The sequence below is a fragment of the Cebus imitator genome, unplaced genomic scaffold, assembly GCF_001604975.1.
Source record: "Cebus imitator isolate Cc_AM_T3 unplaced genomic scaffold, Cebus_imitator-1.0 Scaffold15, whole genome shotgun sequence".
Lineage (NCBI taxonomy): Eukaryota > Metazoa > Chordata > Mammalia > Primates > Cebidae > Cebus > Cebus imitator.
In genome coordinates this window covers 10,784,030-10,801,875 of record NW_016107330.1, presented here as the reverse complement: position 1 = coordinate 10,801,875, position 17,846 = coordinate 10,784,030, and the positions used below count along the sequence as shown (strand labels likewise).

The 17,846-nt window shown below is 51.0% G+C and overlaps 1 protein-coding gene across 1 annotated transcript; it reads right to left on the bottom strand.

Annotated features, from left to right (window-relative positions):
* Positions 1-7,411: 7,411 nt before the first annotated feature.
* Positions 7,412-10,479, bottom strand: FAM43B (family with sequence similarity 43 member B). The gene is made up of 2 exons (XM_017506417.2): positions 10,225-10,479; positions 7,412-9,708 (listed from the first exon to the last, which is right to left on the bottom strand). The coding sequence occupies exon 2, from the start codon at positions 9,466-9,468 to the stop codon at positions 8,479-8,481; it is 990 nt and encodes a 329-aa protein (XP_017361906.1). The 5' UTR covers positions 9,469-9,708; positions 10,225-10,479; the 3' UTR covers positions 7,412-8,478.
* Positions 10,480-17,846: the final 7,367 nt, after the last annotated feature.

Here is a 17,846-nt window from a genome sequence, read left to right as displayed (position 1 = left end):
AATAGCAATGGTGGGGCCAGGGTTCTCCCAGACACGGGGACAGAAAGCCCCACCCACACTGGCCTAAGGAAAAAGTACAACTTACTGGCTCAAGGAACTGAAAACTCCAAGGACAGATCCGGGCAGGCACGGTGAGATCCAGGGGTTCAAGCAGTGTCATTGGACGTGGTCCCTGCTTTCCACTGTGCTGGCCTCCTTCTCGGGTGCCCTCCCCTCATGTTGGCAGGAAGGCTGCCAGCAGCACCAGACACACCTCCCACCTTCTCAGCAACTCCAGCAGAAAGTGAGCATCTCTCTTCCCAACAGTTTCAACAAAAATCCCAGAACTAAGTCCCACCGGCTCTGATGGTGTCATATGCCCTGTCCTGAACCAATCTTGGTGGCTAAGGAGATGGGTTATCCTGATTGCTCAGGACTGAATCAAACATCGGCTGGATCACGTGTCCTGCCCTGGAGCCCATGTGGAGTCACCTCCACTGGACTTCCAGGGAGGGGGAGTAGGGAATGGGCGATTTCACTAGAAACATTAGGGTAGTGGGTTACAAGGAGAGTGTGTTAGTCAAGGCAAGCAGCATGCTTGCAATAAACAACGACAATATGTTAGTAACCGAACACAGTACAAATGACTTCTGCTTCCTGTGGTGGCAGAGGCAGGGCTCTACTTCATGTGGTCGCTCAGAGACTCAGGCTGATAGAGGGGCTCTGTCATCTTTAATGTGTAGCTTCCAAGAAAACCCTAGGCGATAACATCCAGAGGCAGGCAGCGAAATAAAGACCGTGATTTTTTTTTTTTTTTTTGAGACAAAGTCTTGCTCTGTCAGCCAGGCTGGAGTGGAGTGGTGCAACACAGCTCACTGAAGCCTGGAACTCCCAGGCTCAAGCCATCTTCCCACCTCATCCTCCCAAGTAGCTAGGATTACAGATGCATGCCACCATGCCCAGCTAATTAACAAGAATTTTCTTTGTAGCGATGGAGTGTCACTACGCTGTCCAGGTGGGTAGGTCATGCCTCCTAGGATCCAGGCCTGAGAATGGCATGCATCAATTCTATTGGCCAGAACTCGGTCACATGATCACACCTAAGTAGGCGGGACTAGAGAGGGAGTTTGGTTGTGTGCCTAGGGGAAGAGGAGGCAGTCTCCACTGTAAAGGAGGAATGGATGGATGCCGCACAGGCCAACGCAAGAGTCTTCTGACCTTTCTAGTACAGCCCAGCCCCTTGGGACTTTTCAGTCACAGGTTTCTGGCACGTAGGAGTATTGGCCCCATCTTCCCAACTGAGGTCTCCTCTTTGACGGCTTGGACTTCAGTTTCATCTCTGATCCCCACACAACCTTCTTCTGACTGTTAGGGGCTGATGCACATCAGTCACCCTGCATCAGATGACAAAGCCCTCTGAGGGCGGGCAGGAATGGAGCAAAGGGTGAGAGGGAGCAGTTCTGGCCCAGAGGCCTGCTGGGTCTGCAGCCAGCCATCCGATGTTTTTCTGCTGGTCTTCCCCTCAGCCAACAGCATTCTCTTCTTCACCTGAAGTTCAGGGCAAACAGGGACCAGGAAGGGAAGCAGACCCATTTGTCACAAAGACGTGGCCTCCCAGCCATTGGAAGAGCTTGGCAGGGAAGGTTGTGTGCCAACATTGCTGTCGGCAGCAGCGAATCCTTCATGCAATCATTCATTTCTTCACCTCTGAGTGTGTACTGTGTGCCTGGCCTTGTGCTGGGTGCTAAGGCAAAACGGATATACAGGAAGTATAAGATACTGTATCCACTGATCTGGTGTCAAAGCACCCAGGCCTATGTAGGTTGAACAATGGAGAGAAATTGTTAATAAGGCAATCTATTGGTTTAGAGATGAATGAGAGTTTAAGTGGGGCATAAACAAACAACATATTTAGTGTCTCAGCAGCCAGCCACCTGAACTACTCATCCTAGAGTGTCTGTTAGGAGAATTCCAGGTAAAATGATAATAAACAGAATAGCGATAGCCATCACTTACTGTGTGTATCTGGCACTGTGCTAAATAAATTATCCAAATGTGATACCTTACATCATTCCCCCAACGACTGTATACAATGAAGACTCAATTAAAAAATTGGCTGCCTTGGGGGTACATGCCTGTAGTCCCAGCTACTTGGGAGGCTGAGATGGGAGAATTGCTTTGGTCCGGGAGGGTGAGGCTGCAAATGAGCCATGATCCTGCCACTGCACTCCAGCCTGAGACCTTGTCTCAAAATGAAACAAAACAAAACAAAAAAATCCCAATTCTTTCACAGTGTTAAAAAAAAAGACTCTGGGTGCAGTGGCTCACACCTATAACCCCAGCACTTTGGGAGGCTGAGGTGGGTGGACTGCTGAGCCCAGGAGCTCGAGACTAGTCTGGGCAACATGGTGAAACCCTGTCTCTACAAAAAGTACAAAAATAAAAAACAAAACATAAAAAACTAGCCAGGCAAGGTGGCAGCATGCACCTGTGGTCCCAGCTACTCGGGAGGCTGAGGTGGGAGGATGGCTTGAGCCCAGGAAGCAGAGGTTGTAGTAAACTGAGGTCGCACCACTGCAGTCCAGCCTGGGCAACAGAGAGAGATCCTCTCTCAAAAATAAATAAATAAATAAACTCACCTAGCCCTATTTTCTCTCTCTCTCTCTCTCTCTCTTTCTTTCCTTCCTTCCTTTCTTCCTTCCTTCTTTCTTTCCCTCCCTCCCTCCCTCCTTTCCTTCCTTCCTTCTTTTTTTTTTTTTGGATGGAATTTGACTCTTGTTGCCCAGGCTGAAGTACAGTGGCTCCATCTCAGTTCACTGCAACCTCTGCCTCCTGGGTTCAAGTGATTCTCCTGCCTCAGCTTCTCGGTGGAGCTGGGATTATAGGTGCCTGCCACCATGCCTGGCTAATTTTTGTATTTTTAGTAAAGACAGGGTTTCACCATGTTGGCCAGGCTTGTCTCGAACTCCTGACCTCAGGTGATCTGCCCACCTCGGCCTCCCAAAGTGCTGGGGTTACAGGTGTGAGCCACGGCACCCTATTTTCAAGTGATGCGCCTGGCACCATATTTTCAAGGTTGGAAAACCAAGGTTCCAAAAGCCTACCCAAAGTTATCCAGCCATCAGGTGGCAGTGCTGGGGTTGGCATTCAGGTCTCCCTGATGCCAAAGCCCAGGTTTGACTGCTTGTGTTACATGATAAACTGCACCTGTCCTGACGGTCTCTCAACACCCTTTCCAAGTCTGCAAATCCCAGCCACTGTCTGGAGGATGGCTGCCCACTGCCAGGAGCTGCTGTTACAATTTTGAGTGTCCTGGATGAGCCCAGAGAGTCAGAGGGCCCAGTCCTGAGACTTTAGAGGGACTGCTCTCCCAGAGCAGACCCAAGGGACAGAGGCTTGTTTTCTCCTTTGGCCTCATTTCTTCGGCTGCTGATCTCCCCCACGAATAGCTGTCCGTCTGAACAGGCCATGTGAGGACAGTTCTCCTTCAGTATCTCCAGGCAGAAGCTTGGCAGAGGAAATGCTTCTCCACCCACTTGGTTTCCTGTCCTATGATGGCTCTTCCATCTGTCTCATTCATTCATGTATTCATTCAATAAATCATTATGAGCACTGACTCTTGGACAAGGTACCGAAGGAGGTGAGGGAATGAAGATGGATCAATATGAACAACGAGACACTCATATAAAAAGAGTAGTCCAGGCCGGGCGCGGTGGCTCACGCCTGTAATCCCAGCACTTTGGGAGGCCGAGGCGGGTGGATTACCTGAGGTCGGGAGTTTGAGACCAGCCTAATCAACATGGAGAAACCCCATCTCTACTAAAAATATAAAATTAGTTGGGCGTGATGGCACATGCCTGTAATCCCAGCCACTTGGGAGGCTGAGGCAGGAGAATTGTTGAACCTGGGAGGCAGAAGTTGCGGTGAGCCGATATCACACCATTGCATTCCAGCCTGGGTAACAAGAGAAATTCTGTCTCAAATAATAATAATAAAGAGTAGTCCAAGGTAAACATGAAGAAGACCAAGAGAAAGCACGGACCAAGGCCTGCGTGCGGTTGAGAGGAGAGATCTCATCCAGATTCGGCAGGAGTGGAGAAGGGGCGTGCATTAACACAAGTTTCAAAGAGGTGAAATTTGTGCTGGACCTTGAAGAAAGGGTAGGATTTGAAAATGTGTCACCAGGCTGGGCATGGTGGCTCATGCCTGTAATCCCAGCACTTTGGTAGGCCGAGGCGGGTGGATCACGAAGTCAGGAGTTCAAGACCAGCCTGGCCAACATGGTGAAACCCCATCTCTACTAAAAATTCAAAAATCAGCGAGGCATGGTGGCAGATGCCTATAATCCCAGCTACTTGGAAGGCTGAGACAGAGAACTGCTTGAACCTGGGAGGCAGAGGTTGCAGTGAGCCGAGAACGTGCCACTACACTCCGGCCTAGGCAACAGAGAGGGACCCCATCTCAAAAAGAAAAAAGAAAAAAAAGAAAATGTGTAGCCAAAGGGAAGGGCATTCCAGGGAGGGAGAAGAGTGTCCTGAGGTAGAACGCATGGTGGTCAAGGGAGCAGGCAGCAGTTCTGAGTGGCAGGGTTGCGGGTGGAAGCAGACCAGTGGGGGCCAGGATTGCACTGGTGGCTGGGCCAACAGACTTTATTCTGTGAGCTATGTGCTGTGTCACATGTCACATTGGTCACAGCCCAGCCTTGTTGGAATGATGGAGTGGGATCTGAAGAGATGGAGATAGGTCCCAAAGGTCCAGGAAGAGTCTTGACCCTGAGTTGCTGGCCTCCCTGGGGACACATTTCTGTGTCGTCCTTGGCTGCCTGTGGTTCTTGGAAAGCCCTCTGTTGTCACTGCCTCTGAGAATCTCTGACCTCCTCCAATAATACTTCTCACACCCAGTCAGCCCAACAGGTCTTACAGCCTCAGGGCTCGAAGGGAAGGTTTAGAGAGCCTCTTGCTCAGTGATTTCAATTGCTTCAAAAGTCTGTACGACCCATTATTCAAATGGAATCATAGGACCCCCAAACAGGTTACACATACTGCTCTAGTTAAAGCAAGGGGAAGGCCAGGCGCAGTTTCGGAGGCCCAGGTGGGCAGATCACCTGAGGTCGAGAGTTCGAGACCAGCCTGACCAACATGGAGAAACCCTGTCTCTACTAAAAATACAAAACTAGCCAAGTGTGGTGGTGCATGCCTATAATCCCAGCTACTCAGGAGGCTGAGGCAGGAGAATCACTTGAACCTGGGAACGGAGGTTGTGGTGAGCCGAGATCGCGCCATTGAACTCTAGCCTGGGCAACAAGAGCAAAACTCCGTCTCAAAAAAACAACAAAAAAAGCAAAGCGGAAGGGTCTTCCTACTGCATTTCCCCATCACTCCCCGCAGCAGCTCCTGGGGCACCCTGAGACATCTAGGTCAGGAGGAATGTGGTTTGAAAGCCACTAGGCCGCTCCACTCTGTTTTCATTTTCCAGGTGGGAAATTGACACTGGGAGGAGAGACACAGGGGCTGAACCATCTGACCTCTGATTCAGGGTTCATTTTGCTATCTTGTACCTAAGATCAGGGAGAATGTTGGCTAAAAGCATAGACAAAGGCAGGTGTGGGTGCCCAGGAGATGCTTCCTCTCCTCTGGGTAGTAATGCCATCAGAGCCTGGTGGCTGGAGCAGTCCCATACCTCCAACTCTGCAGCCCAGCCGCAGTGGGAGCCACACGGGCTCACCTAACCCTCAGTCCGTCATACACCTTGAGAACGGAGATGTGGTCAGCAAAACTTGCAGCCACTCTCACCAGGGAGACAAGTTGGAGTGGTTGTTCTTCACACGTACTGGACATTTTATTATTTACTGAAGGGTTTTCACAGACATGATTCTACTTAATACTTTACAACCAGACGGTGAGGTTGTAAGAGGAGATATTATCCCCATTTCACCTTTGTTTAACAGGAGGCTCAGAGAGGAGTCCTCTCACCCAGGCCTTCTAATTCCAGGTCTAGAGATCATAGTGTGAGTGAGGGAAGGTGAGAGGCCGTGTGTGTGTGTGTGTGTGTGTGTGTGTGTGTGTGCGTGTGTGTGTTGAGAGGCTTCCAGTGAACAATGGAAGAGCAGGGGCTGAGGCTGGGAGCTGCGAGCAGGCCTGTAAGTCATTATTATTATTTTAGAGACAGGGTCTTCCTCCATCATGTAGGCTGGAGTGCAGTGGCGTGATGATAGCTCACTGCAGCCTCAAATTCCTGGGCTCAAGCAATCCTCCTGCCTCAGCCCTGCAGAGTGCTGGAATTACAAGCATGAGACACTGTGTGCCTGACCTGTGAATTATTATACAGTAACTGCTCCTTTAATTACATGCATCTCGTTGCAAATGTAAGAACAAGAGAGGGCCTCCTGCACCTCCCAGTGCCTAGCGGTTTGAAACTATCCGCTGCATGAGTCTGACTGAAATGGTCGTGCAGTGATCTTGTTTCTAGGCAGGTCTGGGGTTGTCTCAGCCACACCAGAGGCTGCCCTGCAGCCCATCGTCCCCTCATAGGTCTCACATCTTCCCACTTCCTTCCTTTCTGCAAGTGGGGAGAAACACCAACAAAAGTCCTGGCAATGTGTAAGAGGGAGGCAAAGAACATGCAGAAAGCCTTGCCCGGCGAGTTCTTGTTACTCCTGACATACGGAGTCAGCCCTAGCTTTTCCCTCCAAAGCCCTGATCCCACCTGGGTTCTGCAGGGTGAGATGCCTGGGTTCTGTAGGGTGAGATGGCAGTGCTGTCCTATTTCCTGGCAGTTGCAGGAAACAGAACCATTCTGATTACTGGCAATGGTAGAGGCCACTCGTTTGGGTTCTGGGTAACTCTGGGATCAGTGCCCAGCTCAGCACAGGAATAAAGAAGATATCCAGCCGAAGACTCACACTGTCACAGGGTCTGGACAGATTTCTCCAGAGCTTCTGAAAGAAAATTGAGCTGCCCACCCCATTCTCTTACAACCTGCTCTGCTCTGATCCTGAGGGCACACACAGTCTATATACCACACGCTTTGACATACACATGAACCTTCTCAGAGATACTAATACATGGCTTATGAGAAGGCCCCCGCCCTCCCTGCCAAATGTCCCAGACATCTGTGTCTGAGTGCCCAGGCATACAGACATTCTGGGAGGCTGAGACAGACAGCCGACGACCCTCCAGGGAGTCTGGCACATGTGATTTTCAGACAAGGCATAAGTTGCTGCCTCCTCCTCCAATATTAAGGAAGAGCTTCCTGGCAGCAGTCCCCAGCCCCCATCCTAATCCTGGGGTTGGCTCTGGCTGCTCAAAAGAGCTACTTTCAGGGTTCTGATCGTAACTAGGGAGAGCCATACCTGATCACCTGTGGCTTATCTGACCCTCAATCACTTCTGTCACCCCCAGCAGGCCTGGCATTAAACACAACACAGGAGTAGTGACAGGGCTGAAAAAGCAGGTCCACTTTATTTACAATGATCAGTGACACATAGATCTTTGGGCTTTTTGTGGCCTTGCGGTGACACCTGGGGGGGAGGTCCACTCCCTTGGTTGGGTTAATACACCCTCCTTCCTCATCCTGCTGGGAGAATCCGCTGCTGTCGGGACCCACCTGCTCTGAGGAGCCTCGACTTGGGAGCAGCTCTGCTATGCCTACTTTCTAGGTAGTCAGTGTCCCCAAGCACCTGCCAAAGGTTCTCCTTACCTCCTTTGAAGCCCCATCTTGGACCTGGTTGAGGGGCACCTAGGAGGGGACCACATGCATCCATCTGCAGAGAGATGGGGCGGGTGAAGAATCCCGTGGTGGGTGCCAGGGCAGAGGCCTGGGCAGTGGCCTGGTGCATGGCTGTTACCTGGCCTAACCTGTTGTTTGAATGTCAGTGGGACTGTCCTAGTGTTCTCCAGAGGCAGAGCAGTCAAGTCCCAGGAGTCCTCCTAGGGGTAGAGAGGCGGGGCTTGGGCCTGCGGATTCCTCCCTGCGCATATGGCAGCGGACTCTGCCCACCACTGGCCCGGCCTCAACGCTCCCCGGCCGCTAGATTCTTCCCCTGCAAGAATGCCTCTCCAGGGCATTCATTTTTTTTTTTTTTTCCCACAGGGAAGAAGGCTAGGGGGACCAAGGGCAGGGTTGTTGCCTCCACCCTGGCCAGGATCCAAATCCACCCTCCTGGATTTCTGGAAACTTATCCTCCCTTCTCTTGAGAGGATGTTTTGGGAGGGAATGAGGAGGTCTGTGGGCAAAGAGACTTGGTGTAAAGCGTAGGGGGCAGGTCCACAGTGGCAGGCCCGGGCACTACGGGTGTGGGGAGAGAGGAACACCCGCAATCATCAAGGGCATCCCAGGCATCATCACCCTGAGCCAAAATGAGGCGGCGGGGCGGACAACACGGAGACCACAGGGGAGACACGGGCCGGGGGCCGGGGCAGCCGAAGCGGGCAGGGCCGGGGTCGGAGGCTGTGAGTCTGGCGGGCTGGGCCTGAGGCCGCGAGTCCTGTCCCTCCGCTCTCAGCGCGCCTGGCCCGCCCGCTCCCTGGGGCCGGCCTTCCAGCGGCAGGGCTGCGCGGGCGGCGGGGGCGGCGGGGCGCCCCGCAGGCTGCACGTCCTCAGCTCCCGGGCCAGGCTGAGCACCTCCGGCCGCTCGCGCTGGGGGGCTCCTCCCTCGCGCTCCTCCGCGTCGTCCTCCTCCTCCTCCTCGTCCTCCTCCTGGATGCTGCTGAGGCGCGGCGCCCCGCGGCTGCGTTCGCTCGGCGGCGGCCTGTAGGCGCACTTGGCGTTGAGCAGGCGGCGCAGCGGGGCGCGGGGCACCGAGGCGGCGGCGCCCCCCGCGCGGAGGTGCTGCTGGCGCACGTGGCGCGCGTCGCTCTGGCGCTGCAGGCGCTTGAAGTCGCTGAAGGCTGCCAGCGCGGTCTGGCGGAGCAGGCGGGCCAGGGCTCGCGCCTTGTGCGCCCGCGCCAGCAGCACAGCGTGGCAGCGCAGCACCACGGCCTTGTGGCGCGCCTGGTGGCGGTAGACCCAGGCGAAGACGCGCGGGTGGCGCCCGTCCGCCGTGCAGTAGGTGATGCGCGGCAGCAGGTAGGCGTGCGCCGGCCTGCGACCCCCCGAACCCCCGGAGGCGCCGCGCTCGCAGGGCTGCATGCGGATGCCGTGCGGGCCCAGCGTCAGCTTCATCTTGGTGCCCCCGCCCGGCCCGCAGCGAGCCCAGATCTTGCCCACGGCGTCGTCGGTGCAGCCGTCGCCCTTGGCGTGCAGGGTGACGGCGTTGCCCAGGTACCACACGGTGTAGGTCGGGTCCTCCTTGTTGAGCTCCACTTTCTGGCGCCGGCTGCGGAACACGCGGCCCAGGCGCTCCAGCGGCCAGTCGGGCAGCAGGTCCGGGCAGGAGCGCAGGAAGCTGGAGAGCAGCGACGTGTAGGCGAGCCCCGGACTCAGGCTCTTCGCCTTGCACTTGGCCTCGTCCTCCACCAGCACGAATTTGTTACGTCTCCAGGGCAGCATCGCGACGGCGGCCAAAGAGGCTGGGGTCGCGGGGAGCTCACCTGCGTCCTGTCGGGAGGCCGGGGGAGGGAAAGCGCGCAGAAGTCCACCGGCCCGGAGTCGCGAGAAGCCGGGCAGCGCCGGAGACAGTCGGTGTCCGGAGATGCCCAGTGCCAGGCAGGGCTAGCTTCGCAGATGCCCGGTGCCCAGCCGGCGGCCGAGTGGCTGGGGACAGCTTTTCCCGGGAGTGGCTCCAGCCGTCTGGGAAGGGAGGAGGGGCCGAGGCTGGGGGTGGGGTGGGCTGGACACCCCCAACCCAAGCCCAAATGGTGGGATTTCCGCGGTCCCTGCCGCCGCAATTTGGGTCGCCGGAGCCGCTGGCTGCTGCTCGGTGGGGCCGACCGAGAGCGCGGCTGCGGTGGGGACTCTTTCAGGCGTCGCGGCTCCGCCTCCCCGGGCTGCCTACATCACCGGGCGGGACCGCTAGCTCTCTTGTCCCCTCCCCTTGCCCTCTTCTCCCCTCCCCCCGCGCAGGCTCGCGCTGCCCGGGACCCTGCACAGGCGCGGTGGAACGGGTTTAATCATTAGCGGAGGGGTGAGGGTCGAGAGGACTGTTAAGTACTAGGTATCCCCTGGAATATACCGGAGGGCTTTGTCCATGCTAATTTATTTGGCCTCTCTACTGGTCTCCAAGCTCCCCTTGGCGCATTCGGGAACCTCCCCCGCCACCCTCCACCCCAGTATTCCTGCTGCCCCTCACCCACAGCATGCCCTCACCCCCATCCCTGGGAGTGGGAATCAGGGTGGGTTCCTGAAGGGGCCGGCCTGGTGCACTCTGCCTGGTCTGCACAGCACAAAGCCAGCCGAGGTGGCCGAGGCAGTGCAGTGGAAAAGTACTGTCGCTTGGTGAAGCTTTCTCCCAGGTTCCTCCAAGGTCGTGGGCCAGACCGCTGGGCCTGAGCTGAGAGACCTGGCCACTGCTCCAGTGGCTGGCAGTGCCCCTCACCTGACTGAAGGAGAGAGGGAACTCTTTGAGGGTGGGGGAAACTTTCAGAACAGGGTCTGTGGTAATTGCAGTTGAAAAGCTGCTTCTGGCCAAAGGGCAGCCTCTGGGGTTTGTGCAGATTAAATAAACTTCTATTTGTGAACTCCTATGAGTTCCCAGGGGTTTTGCATTCATTATCTCATTGAACCCTTGGGACAAGCCCAGATTCAGTTAAATGACTGGCCCAAGGTCTTAAGGCTGGTAGGAGGTAAAACTAGGGCTCCACTCAGGCCTGGGTGACCCAGGGGTTGCCCCCAACCCTCCATCCTCCCCTGGGACCTCCTAATGAGAAGTGGGGAGCTCCTACTGGGGATGAAGTTCTGGTGTATGAAAGACAATCGTCCCTGGGTGTGGGGACACAGCTCCCTCTTTCAACATTGGTTAAGCCACAAGCTCCCTAGAACTCCAGGACTGCTCTGTATGGGGCCAGGAGTCTTGCTGCCTTGGCCTCTCACAGAGCCAACACTCAAGCTCTTTCCTTGGCTTCTGAACAGGTCATCTGGGGCGGTATCCAGGTCAGGAGTGAACCCAGGTCTGGGCTGGAGCTGAATTGAGAGCTTGGGCTGGATCAAGCCAAACCCCATGACCTCCGAGAGTGGGAGCAGTGGGAAGATATGGGAAGGCAGCGCCTGCTATCTCGGCCAGCAACAGCCTTCCAGGGGGAAGGAGTAGTGAGTAGCTGGGGTTAGAATCCCAGAGGGGAATAAAAATAAAATAACAAACCACAGCAAGAAAATAATATGCAAATAAAGACCAGGAAGTTACTCGGATCGGTAGTATCTTTGCTTTGGAGGGTGCCTCTGCTGTAGCCAGGTTCTTTTTAATATGGAAATATCTTTATCACCTTTCGCTGATTATAAAAGGAATAAGTGCTTGTGGTAAAAATTCACAGGAGAAGGACATGAAAGGAAGTCTCCTACTGTTCCCACCCTGCAGGTGTGGCCTCATTTCCCAGGGGGATAAGACAGGTTCTGAGAAGCCAGTGAACATTGCAGTGCTTCTCATGGCGCCAGATTTGTCTCCTGGGCCAATGGAAATGGAGACATTAACTCAACCAAATCCCTTTATAGAAAGAACTTCATGTGGTTTTGACCTAAAATCAGTTCACTGTAAAATTCTGCCATGTCCTGCCTTGAGTCTCCTAGGGTCGTTCTCTGGATCTTGCCACTGGGGGTTCCCTCTCCCCACTGCAGTGAGCTGGTGGGAGTGGTCAGAGGCAAAGTCTCAGCTTGCAAGGCTAAGAAAACTCCAAACATTTTTTTCTTTTTTGAGACAAGGTATTGCTCTGTCTCCCAGGCTGGAGTGCAGAGATCATGGCTCACTGCAGCTCGACCTCCCGGGCCTAAGTGATCTTGCCATCTCAGCCTCTTGAGTAGCTGGGACCACAGGCATGCACCACCACGGCTGGCTAATTTTTAAAAATTTTTCTCTAGAAACATGTTCTCTGTATGTTTCCCAGGCTGATCTGGAACTCCTGGACTCAAGCAATCCTCCTGCCTCAGCCTTTTACAGAGTGCTAGGATTATAGGCATGAGCCACCGTGCCTGGCTGGACTCCAGCTGTTGATGGAAGGAAGGTGTAGCCAGCCCTTTAGGCTTGCTAGAGTTAACACATAAAGACACAGCACATGTAATTAAATGTGTTTCAGAGAAACAACTACTTTTTTGAGACAGCGTCTTACTTTGTCACCAGGCTGGACTGCAGTGTCACAATCCCGGCTCACTTCAACCTCCGTTTCCTGGGCTCAAGCTATTTTCATGCCTCAGCCACCCAAGTAGCTGGGACCCATGCCCAGCTAACTTTTGCATGTTTAGTAGAGACAAGGTTTCACCATGTTGGCCAGGCTGGTCTTGAACTCCTGGTCTTAAGTGATGCACCTGTCGCAGCCTCCCAGAGTGCTGGGATTATAGGCATGAGCCATACACCTGGCCAGAAACAGCAAATTTGTAAAGTCCAAGTAAGTCCCAAGTATTGCATGTATCTGGCAACTCTAAACCTCTTGCCTACCAGCAGGCTAGAGATCAGGTGGCTACAGGTATATGTGTGCTGCGCACTGATGGTCTCTACCCTCTCCTGAGCCTGCCTTACTTTCCTTAATCCTGGTGGTGTGACTTCTATTCCCATTGTTTTTGGAAAAATTCTCAGGGGATGGGAAGGGAGTCACTTTGGACTGTGAGATCACAGCAAGCCCAATAGTCTGTTTTAATGTTACAATCCCTTCGCCTCAAAGCAAGCTTGGTCTTGGGCTTTCTGTGCTTCCTCTAACCTTTTTTCTATAGAGCAGCAGTCCCCAACATTTTTGGTACCAAGGACCGGTTTTATGCAGACAATTTTTCCATGGAGGGGAGGGGGATGGTTTTGGGATGAAACTGTTCTACCTCAGATCATCAGGCATTAATTCAATTCTTTTTTTGTTTGTTTTTGAGATGGCGTCTCGCTCTGTCACTCAGACTGGAGTGTAGGTGTGATCTCAGCTCACTGCAACCCTGTGCCTCAGCCTCTCAAGTACCTGGGATTATAGGCACATGTCACCACGCCCGGCTAAATCTGTATTTTTAGTAGACATGGGGTTTCACCATGTTGGCTAGGCTGGTCTCAAACTCCTGACCTCAGGTGTTCTACCCACTTTGGGTCCAGCCTCCCAAAGTGCTGGGATTACAGGCATGAGCCACCACACCGGCTATCAGGCATTAGGTAGATTCTCATAAGGAGCGCACAGCCTAGGTCCCTTGCATGCCCAGTTCACAATAGGGTTCGCGCTCCTATGAGAATCTAAAACCGCTGCTGGAGGTGAAGCTCAGGCAGTAATGTTCGTTTGCCTGCCACTCACCTCCTGCTGTGTGTCCCAGTGCCTAACAGGCCACGATTGGTATGGGGGGTCAGCGGCCCAGGGGTTGGAGACCCCTGGTGTAGAGGGCTCAGTTGCCCTCTGGGCTTCCACCATCCATTCTATTTAAATGTCTCAAAAAGCTGGCCTGGTCCCAGGCATGGAGGCCGAACTCATCATGAATGGGACTAGGGCTGTCCTCTCTGTTAAGGTTTCTCTTTCCTTTCCTTGGTAGGAGCTCCCAGCCTGGCATCAGGTTGTCACTACTTCATAGATCGGTGGGCAGTTGGAACTTTTCTCTTTTTTCAAACTTTTTTTTTTTACCATATTTATACTAATATTAATTTAAAAAGCCAAATAACTGGCTTATAGTAAGCTTATAATTTAAAACAAATCAATCCCTTACCCCACCCTTTTTTAGTCTCAATTACCACTTCCAAAGACAACCACTCTTCTACATATTTTATTTTATTTTTTTTTGAGACACAGTCCGGCCCTGTCAGCCAGGCTGGAGTGCAGTGGCACCATCTCAGCTCACTGCAACCTCTGCCTCCCGGGTTCAAGCAATTCTCCTGCCTCAGCCTCCCAAGTAGCTGGGACTACTGTATTTTTAGTAGATATGAGCCTTCACCATGTTGGCTAGGCTGGTCTCAAACTCCTGACCTGAAGTGTTCCACCCACCTCAGCCTCCCAAACTGCTGGGATTACAGGCATGAGCCACCGTACCTGGCTCTTCTTTACGTTTGAGATGGCATTTCTGTCATATGCCTCCGTATCTCTGACCCTCCTAATTCAGACATTTCAGTTGTTAAATCTTATCTATTGTCTCCCTGTGACAGAAGATGAGGATTGTGGTCATTTTACCCACCCCCGTCACACATGTTTTTCCTCCTTCCGCCCTCCTAGTTGAGTTAGAACATTTTGTTGTTTCTGTTGCAACAGTATTCAGGGTTTAATTGTTATAGCTATGTAAATATTGTTCAGAGCTGGGCCTTAAAGTGTGCCATGATTTTCCTTACTTCCCTTATTGGACAACTCTTTTGTTTTTTTTCAGAAGTTAGTAATTGCCTCATTTTTTTTTTTTTTTTTAAAGAAAATAACTTCCTTATGTACCTGTCACTAATTTATCCTCCGCTTCTCCAATGGAATGCTGAAACTCCTCTTGACCTGGTTGAATACACCAGGTGATTTTTCCAGTTCTTTGTGTTTCTTACGGACCACCGCTCTGGGAGGCATCCTCTCTGGGCTCCCATCTGGAGTGCAGAGACCTGTGCAGCTATTGTCTTGGGACCTTGCCCTACTACTATCCTGGGAGTTGCCTTTGCTTCTTTCCTATGTTGCATCCTGCTTTCTGGATCCCTTGCTTTTTGTTGTTCATTTTCTTGTTTTGACAGAGCATGTATTCTACTAGCTTTGATTGATAGTTTGCCTTGGTGTCTGTGTTAGTTCATTCTCACTGCAATTAAAAAATACCCGAGACTGGGTAATTGATAAAAGGTTTAATTGACTTGCTTCTGCAGGCTATAAAGGATGCATGGTGGCTTCTACTTCCGGGGAGGCCTCAGGAAACTTAGAATCATGGCAGAGGGGAAGGGAGGGCCAGGTGTCACATGGAGCAGTAGGAAAAAGAGAGGGAGGGGAGGTGCTATACGCTTTTAAATAACCAGATCTCACAAGGATTCACTGCTGTGACGCAGCACTAAGGGGAAAGCTGCCCCCATGAGCCAATCACTTCCCACCAGGCCCTGCTTCCAATACTGGGGATTACAGTTGCACATGAGATTTGGGCGGGGACACAGATCTAAACCATATTCTACATTGGAGATAAATTTCCCTCAGAATTTTGAAGACGTGATCCATGGTTGCTGTTGAAAAGTCAGATGAGAATCGCATACCCTATCCTGTGCATATAACTTGATTTTTCCCTCTGGAAGTTTTCAGGATCTTCCAGAGGTCTAAAGTTTCACAATGATGTGCATTTTCTGTGGGCACTTGGTGGGCTTTTTATTTTGGAAATCAATCTCTTTTAATTTGAAAATCAATTTCGGGGAAATTTCTGTGTGCTGGTTTCCTCCATTCCATTTTCTCTGTTTTTATTTTTTATTTTATTTTCAGATCTATTTTAGTTCCATCTCTAATTTTTCAAAGTGTTCTTTGCAATTTACCATTTAAAAAAAGGTTTCTTCTGTTTTCTGGGACATTACTTCAACTTTATCATCCAACTTTTCTATTAGATTTTTAAAAATCCCTCTTCTCACAGATTTTCACTTCTAAGAGCAATTTCTTGATTTTTTTTCTCTAGCATCTTATTCTTGTTTCATGTATGTAATATTATCTCTTGTGTCTCTAAGAATGTTAATTGCAGTTGGTTTTTCAAATTGTTTATCTTTCAATTGTGGTAAAATAGACATAAAAAGTTTACCATCTTAACTGTTCTTAAGTGTACAGTACAGTATTAAGTCTATTTGTATTATTGTACAACCAATCTCTAAAACTTTTTCACTTTTCAAAACTGAAACTTTATACCCATTGAACAACAACTCATTTCCAGCTCTCCCCAGCCCCTGGCAACTACCCTCCCACTTTTCATTTCTATGGATTTGGCTACTCCAGATACCTCATGTAAAGAGATCATGCGGTTTTGGTCTTTTTGTGACTGGCTTATTTCACTTAGCATAATGTCTTCATATATATCAGAATTTCCTTTCTTTTTATGGCTGAATAATAGTCCATTGCACGTATATATCACATTTTGTTTATCCATTTATCTGTTGATGGACACTTGGGTTGCTTCAACCTTTTGGCTATTGTGAATAATGCTGCTATGAACATGCGGTGGCTCATGCCTGTAGTCCCAGCACTTTGGGAGGCCGAGACAGGAAAATCACCTGAGGTCTGGAGTTCGAGACCAGCCTCGCCAACATGGTGAAACCCCGTCTCTACTAAAAATACAAAAAAATTAGCTGGGTGTGGTGGTGCATGCCTGTAAACCCAGCTACTGGGGACTGAGGCAGGAGAATTGCTTGAACCCAAGGGGGCGGAGGTTGCAGTGAGCCAAGGTTGCGCCATTGCACTCTAGCCTGGGCAACAAGAGCGAAACTTCATCTAAAAAAAAAAAAAATCTTTTTGAGACCCTGCTTTTGATTGTTTTGGATATATATCCAGAAGTAGAATTGCTGGATTGTATGGTAATTCTGTTCTTAATTTTTTTGAGGACCCATTCTATCGTTTTCCATAGCAGCTGCAGCATTTTACCTCCCACCGCAGCGCACAAAGGATCAAGTTGCTCCATGTCTCCACAGGCTTTCTGTTTAAGTAGAAGTTGTCCGATGGGTATGAGGTGGTGTCTCATGGTGGTTTTTGATTTGCACTTCCCTAGTGATTAGTGATGTTGAGCATCTTTTCATATTCTTGTTGGCTATTGTATATCTATCTTATTTGGAGAAATGTTTATTCACATCCTTTGCCCATTTCGAAATTGGGTTATTTGTGTTGTTGTTGAGGTCTTTATATATTCTGGATGTTAATCCATTATGAGATGTATGATTTGTAAATATTTCCTTTTTTATTTTTTTCTGTTACGGAGTCCTGTTCTGCCACCCAGGCTGGAGTGTGGTGGTGCGATCTCAGCTCACTGCAACCTTCGCCTCCCAGGTCCAGGTGATTCTCTTGCCTCAGACTCCCGAGTAACTGGGATTACAGTTGCCTGCCACCACGCCTGGCTAATTTTGTATTTTTAGTAAAGGTGGAGTTTTGCCACGTTGGCCAGGTTGGTCTCAAACTCCTGACCTTAGATGATCTGCGTGCCCAGCGTCTTTCAGCAATGTTTTATGTTTTCCAGTATACAAGTCTTTCACCTTGTTGGTGAAGTTTATTCCGAAGTTTTTTATTCGTTTTGATGTTATTGTAAATGGAATTGTTTTCTTAATTTCCTTTTCAGATTGTTCATTGTCAATGCATGGAAATGCAACTGACAGCTGGGCATGGAGGCTGAGGCAGAAGGATCTCCTGCGCCTAGGATGCTGAATTAATGTATTAGTACTATAAGTCTTATCAGTGGAATATTTAGAGTTTTCCAGGGATAACTGTTTTCTGTCTTTGGGATTTTTTTTGAGACAGGGTCTTGCTCTGTTGCCCAGGCTGGAGTGCCGTGGGCATAGCTCACTGCAGCCTGGATCTCCCGGGTTCAAGTGATCTTCCTACCTCAGCCTCCTGAGTAGCTGGGACTACAGGTGCCTGCCATCATGCCCAGCGAATTTTGTTGAATTGTTAGTAGAAATGGGGTCTCGCTGTGTTGCCCTCCCACTCCTAAGCTCAAGTGATCCTCCTGTCTTGGCCTCCCAAAGTGCTGGGATTACAGGCATGAGCCACTGCACCCAGCCTGCAGTTGTTTTTAAAAGTCTTCTTCCGTTGATCTGCTTCCTGAGTTTCTCCTGTTTTAAAAAAAAATAGTTAGGCCAGGCACAGTGGCTCACACCTGTAATCCTAGCACTTTGGGAGGCCGAGGCGGGCAGATCACCTGGGTCA

What these genes read in the sequence shown, in the direction of transcription:
- FAM43B (XM_017506417.2), bottom strand. Translation starts at nt 9,468, where the DNA reads ATGCTGCCCTGGAGACGTAACAAATTCGTGCTGGTGGAGGACGAGGCC.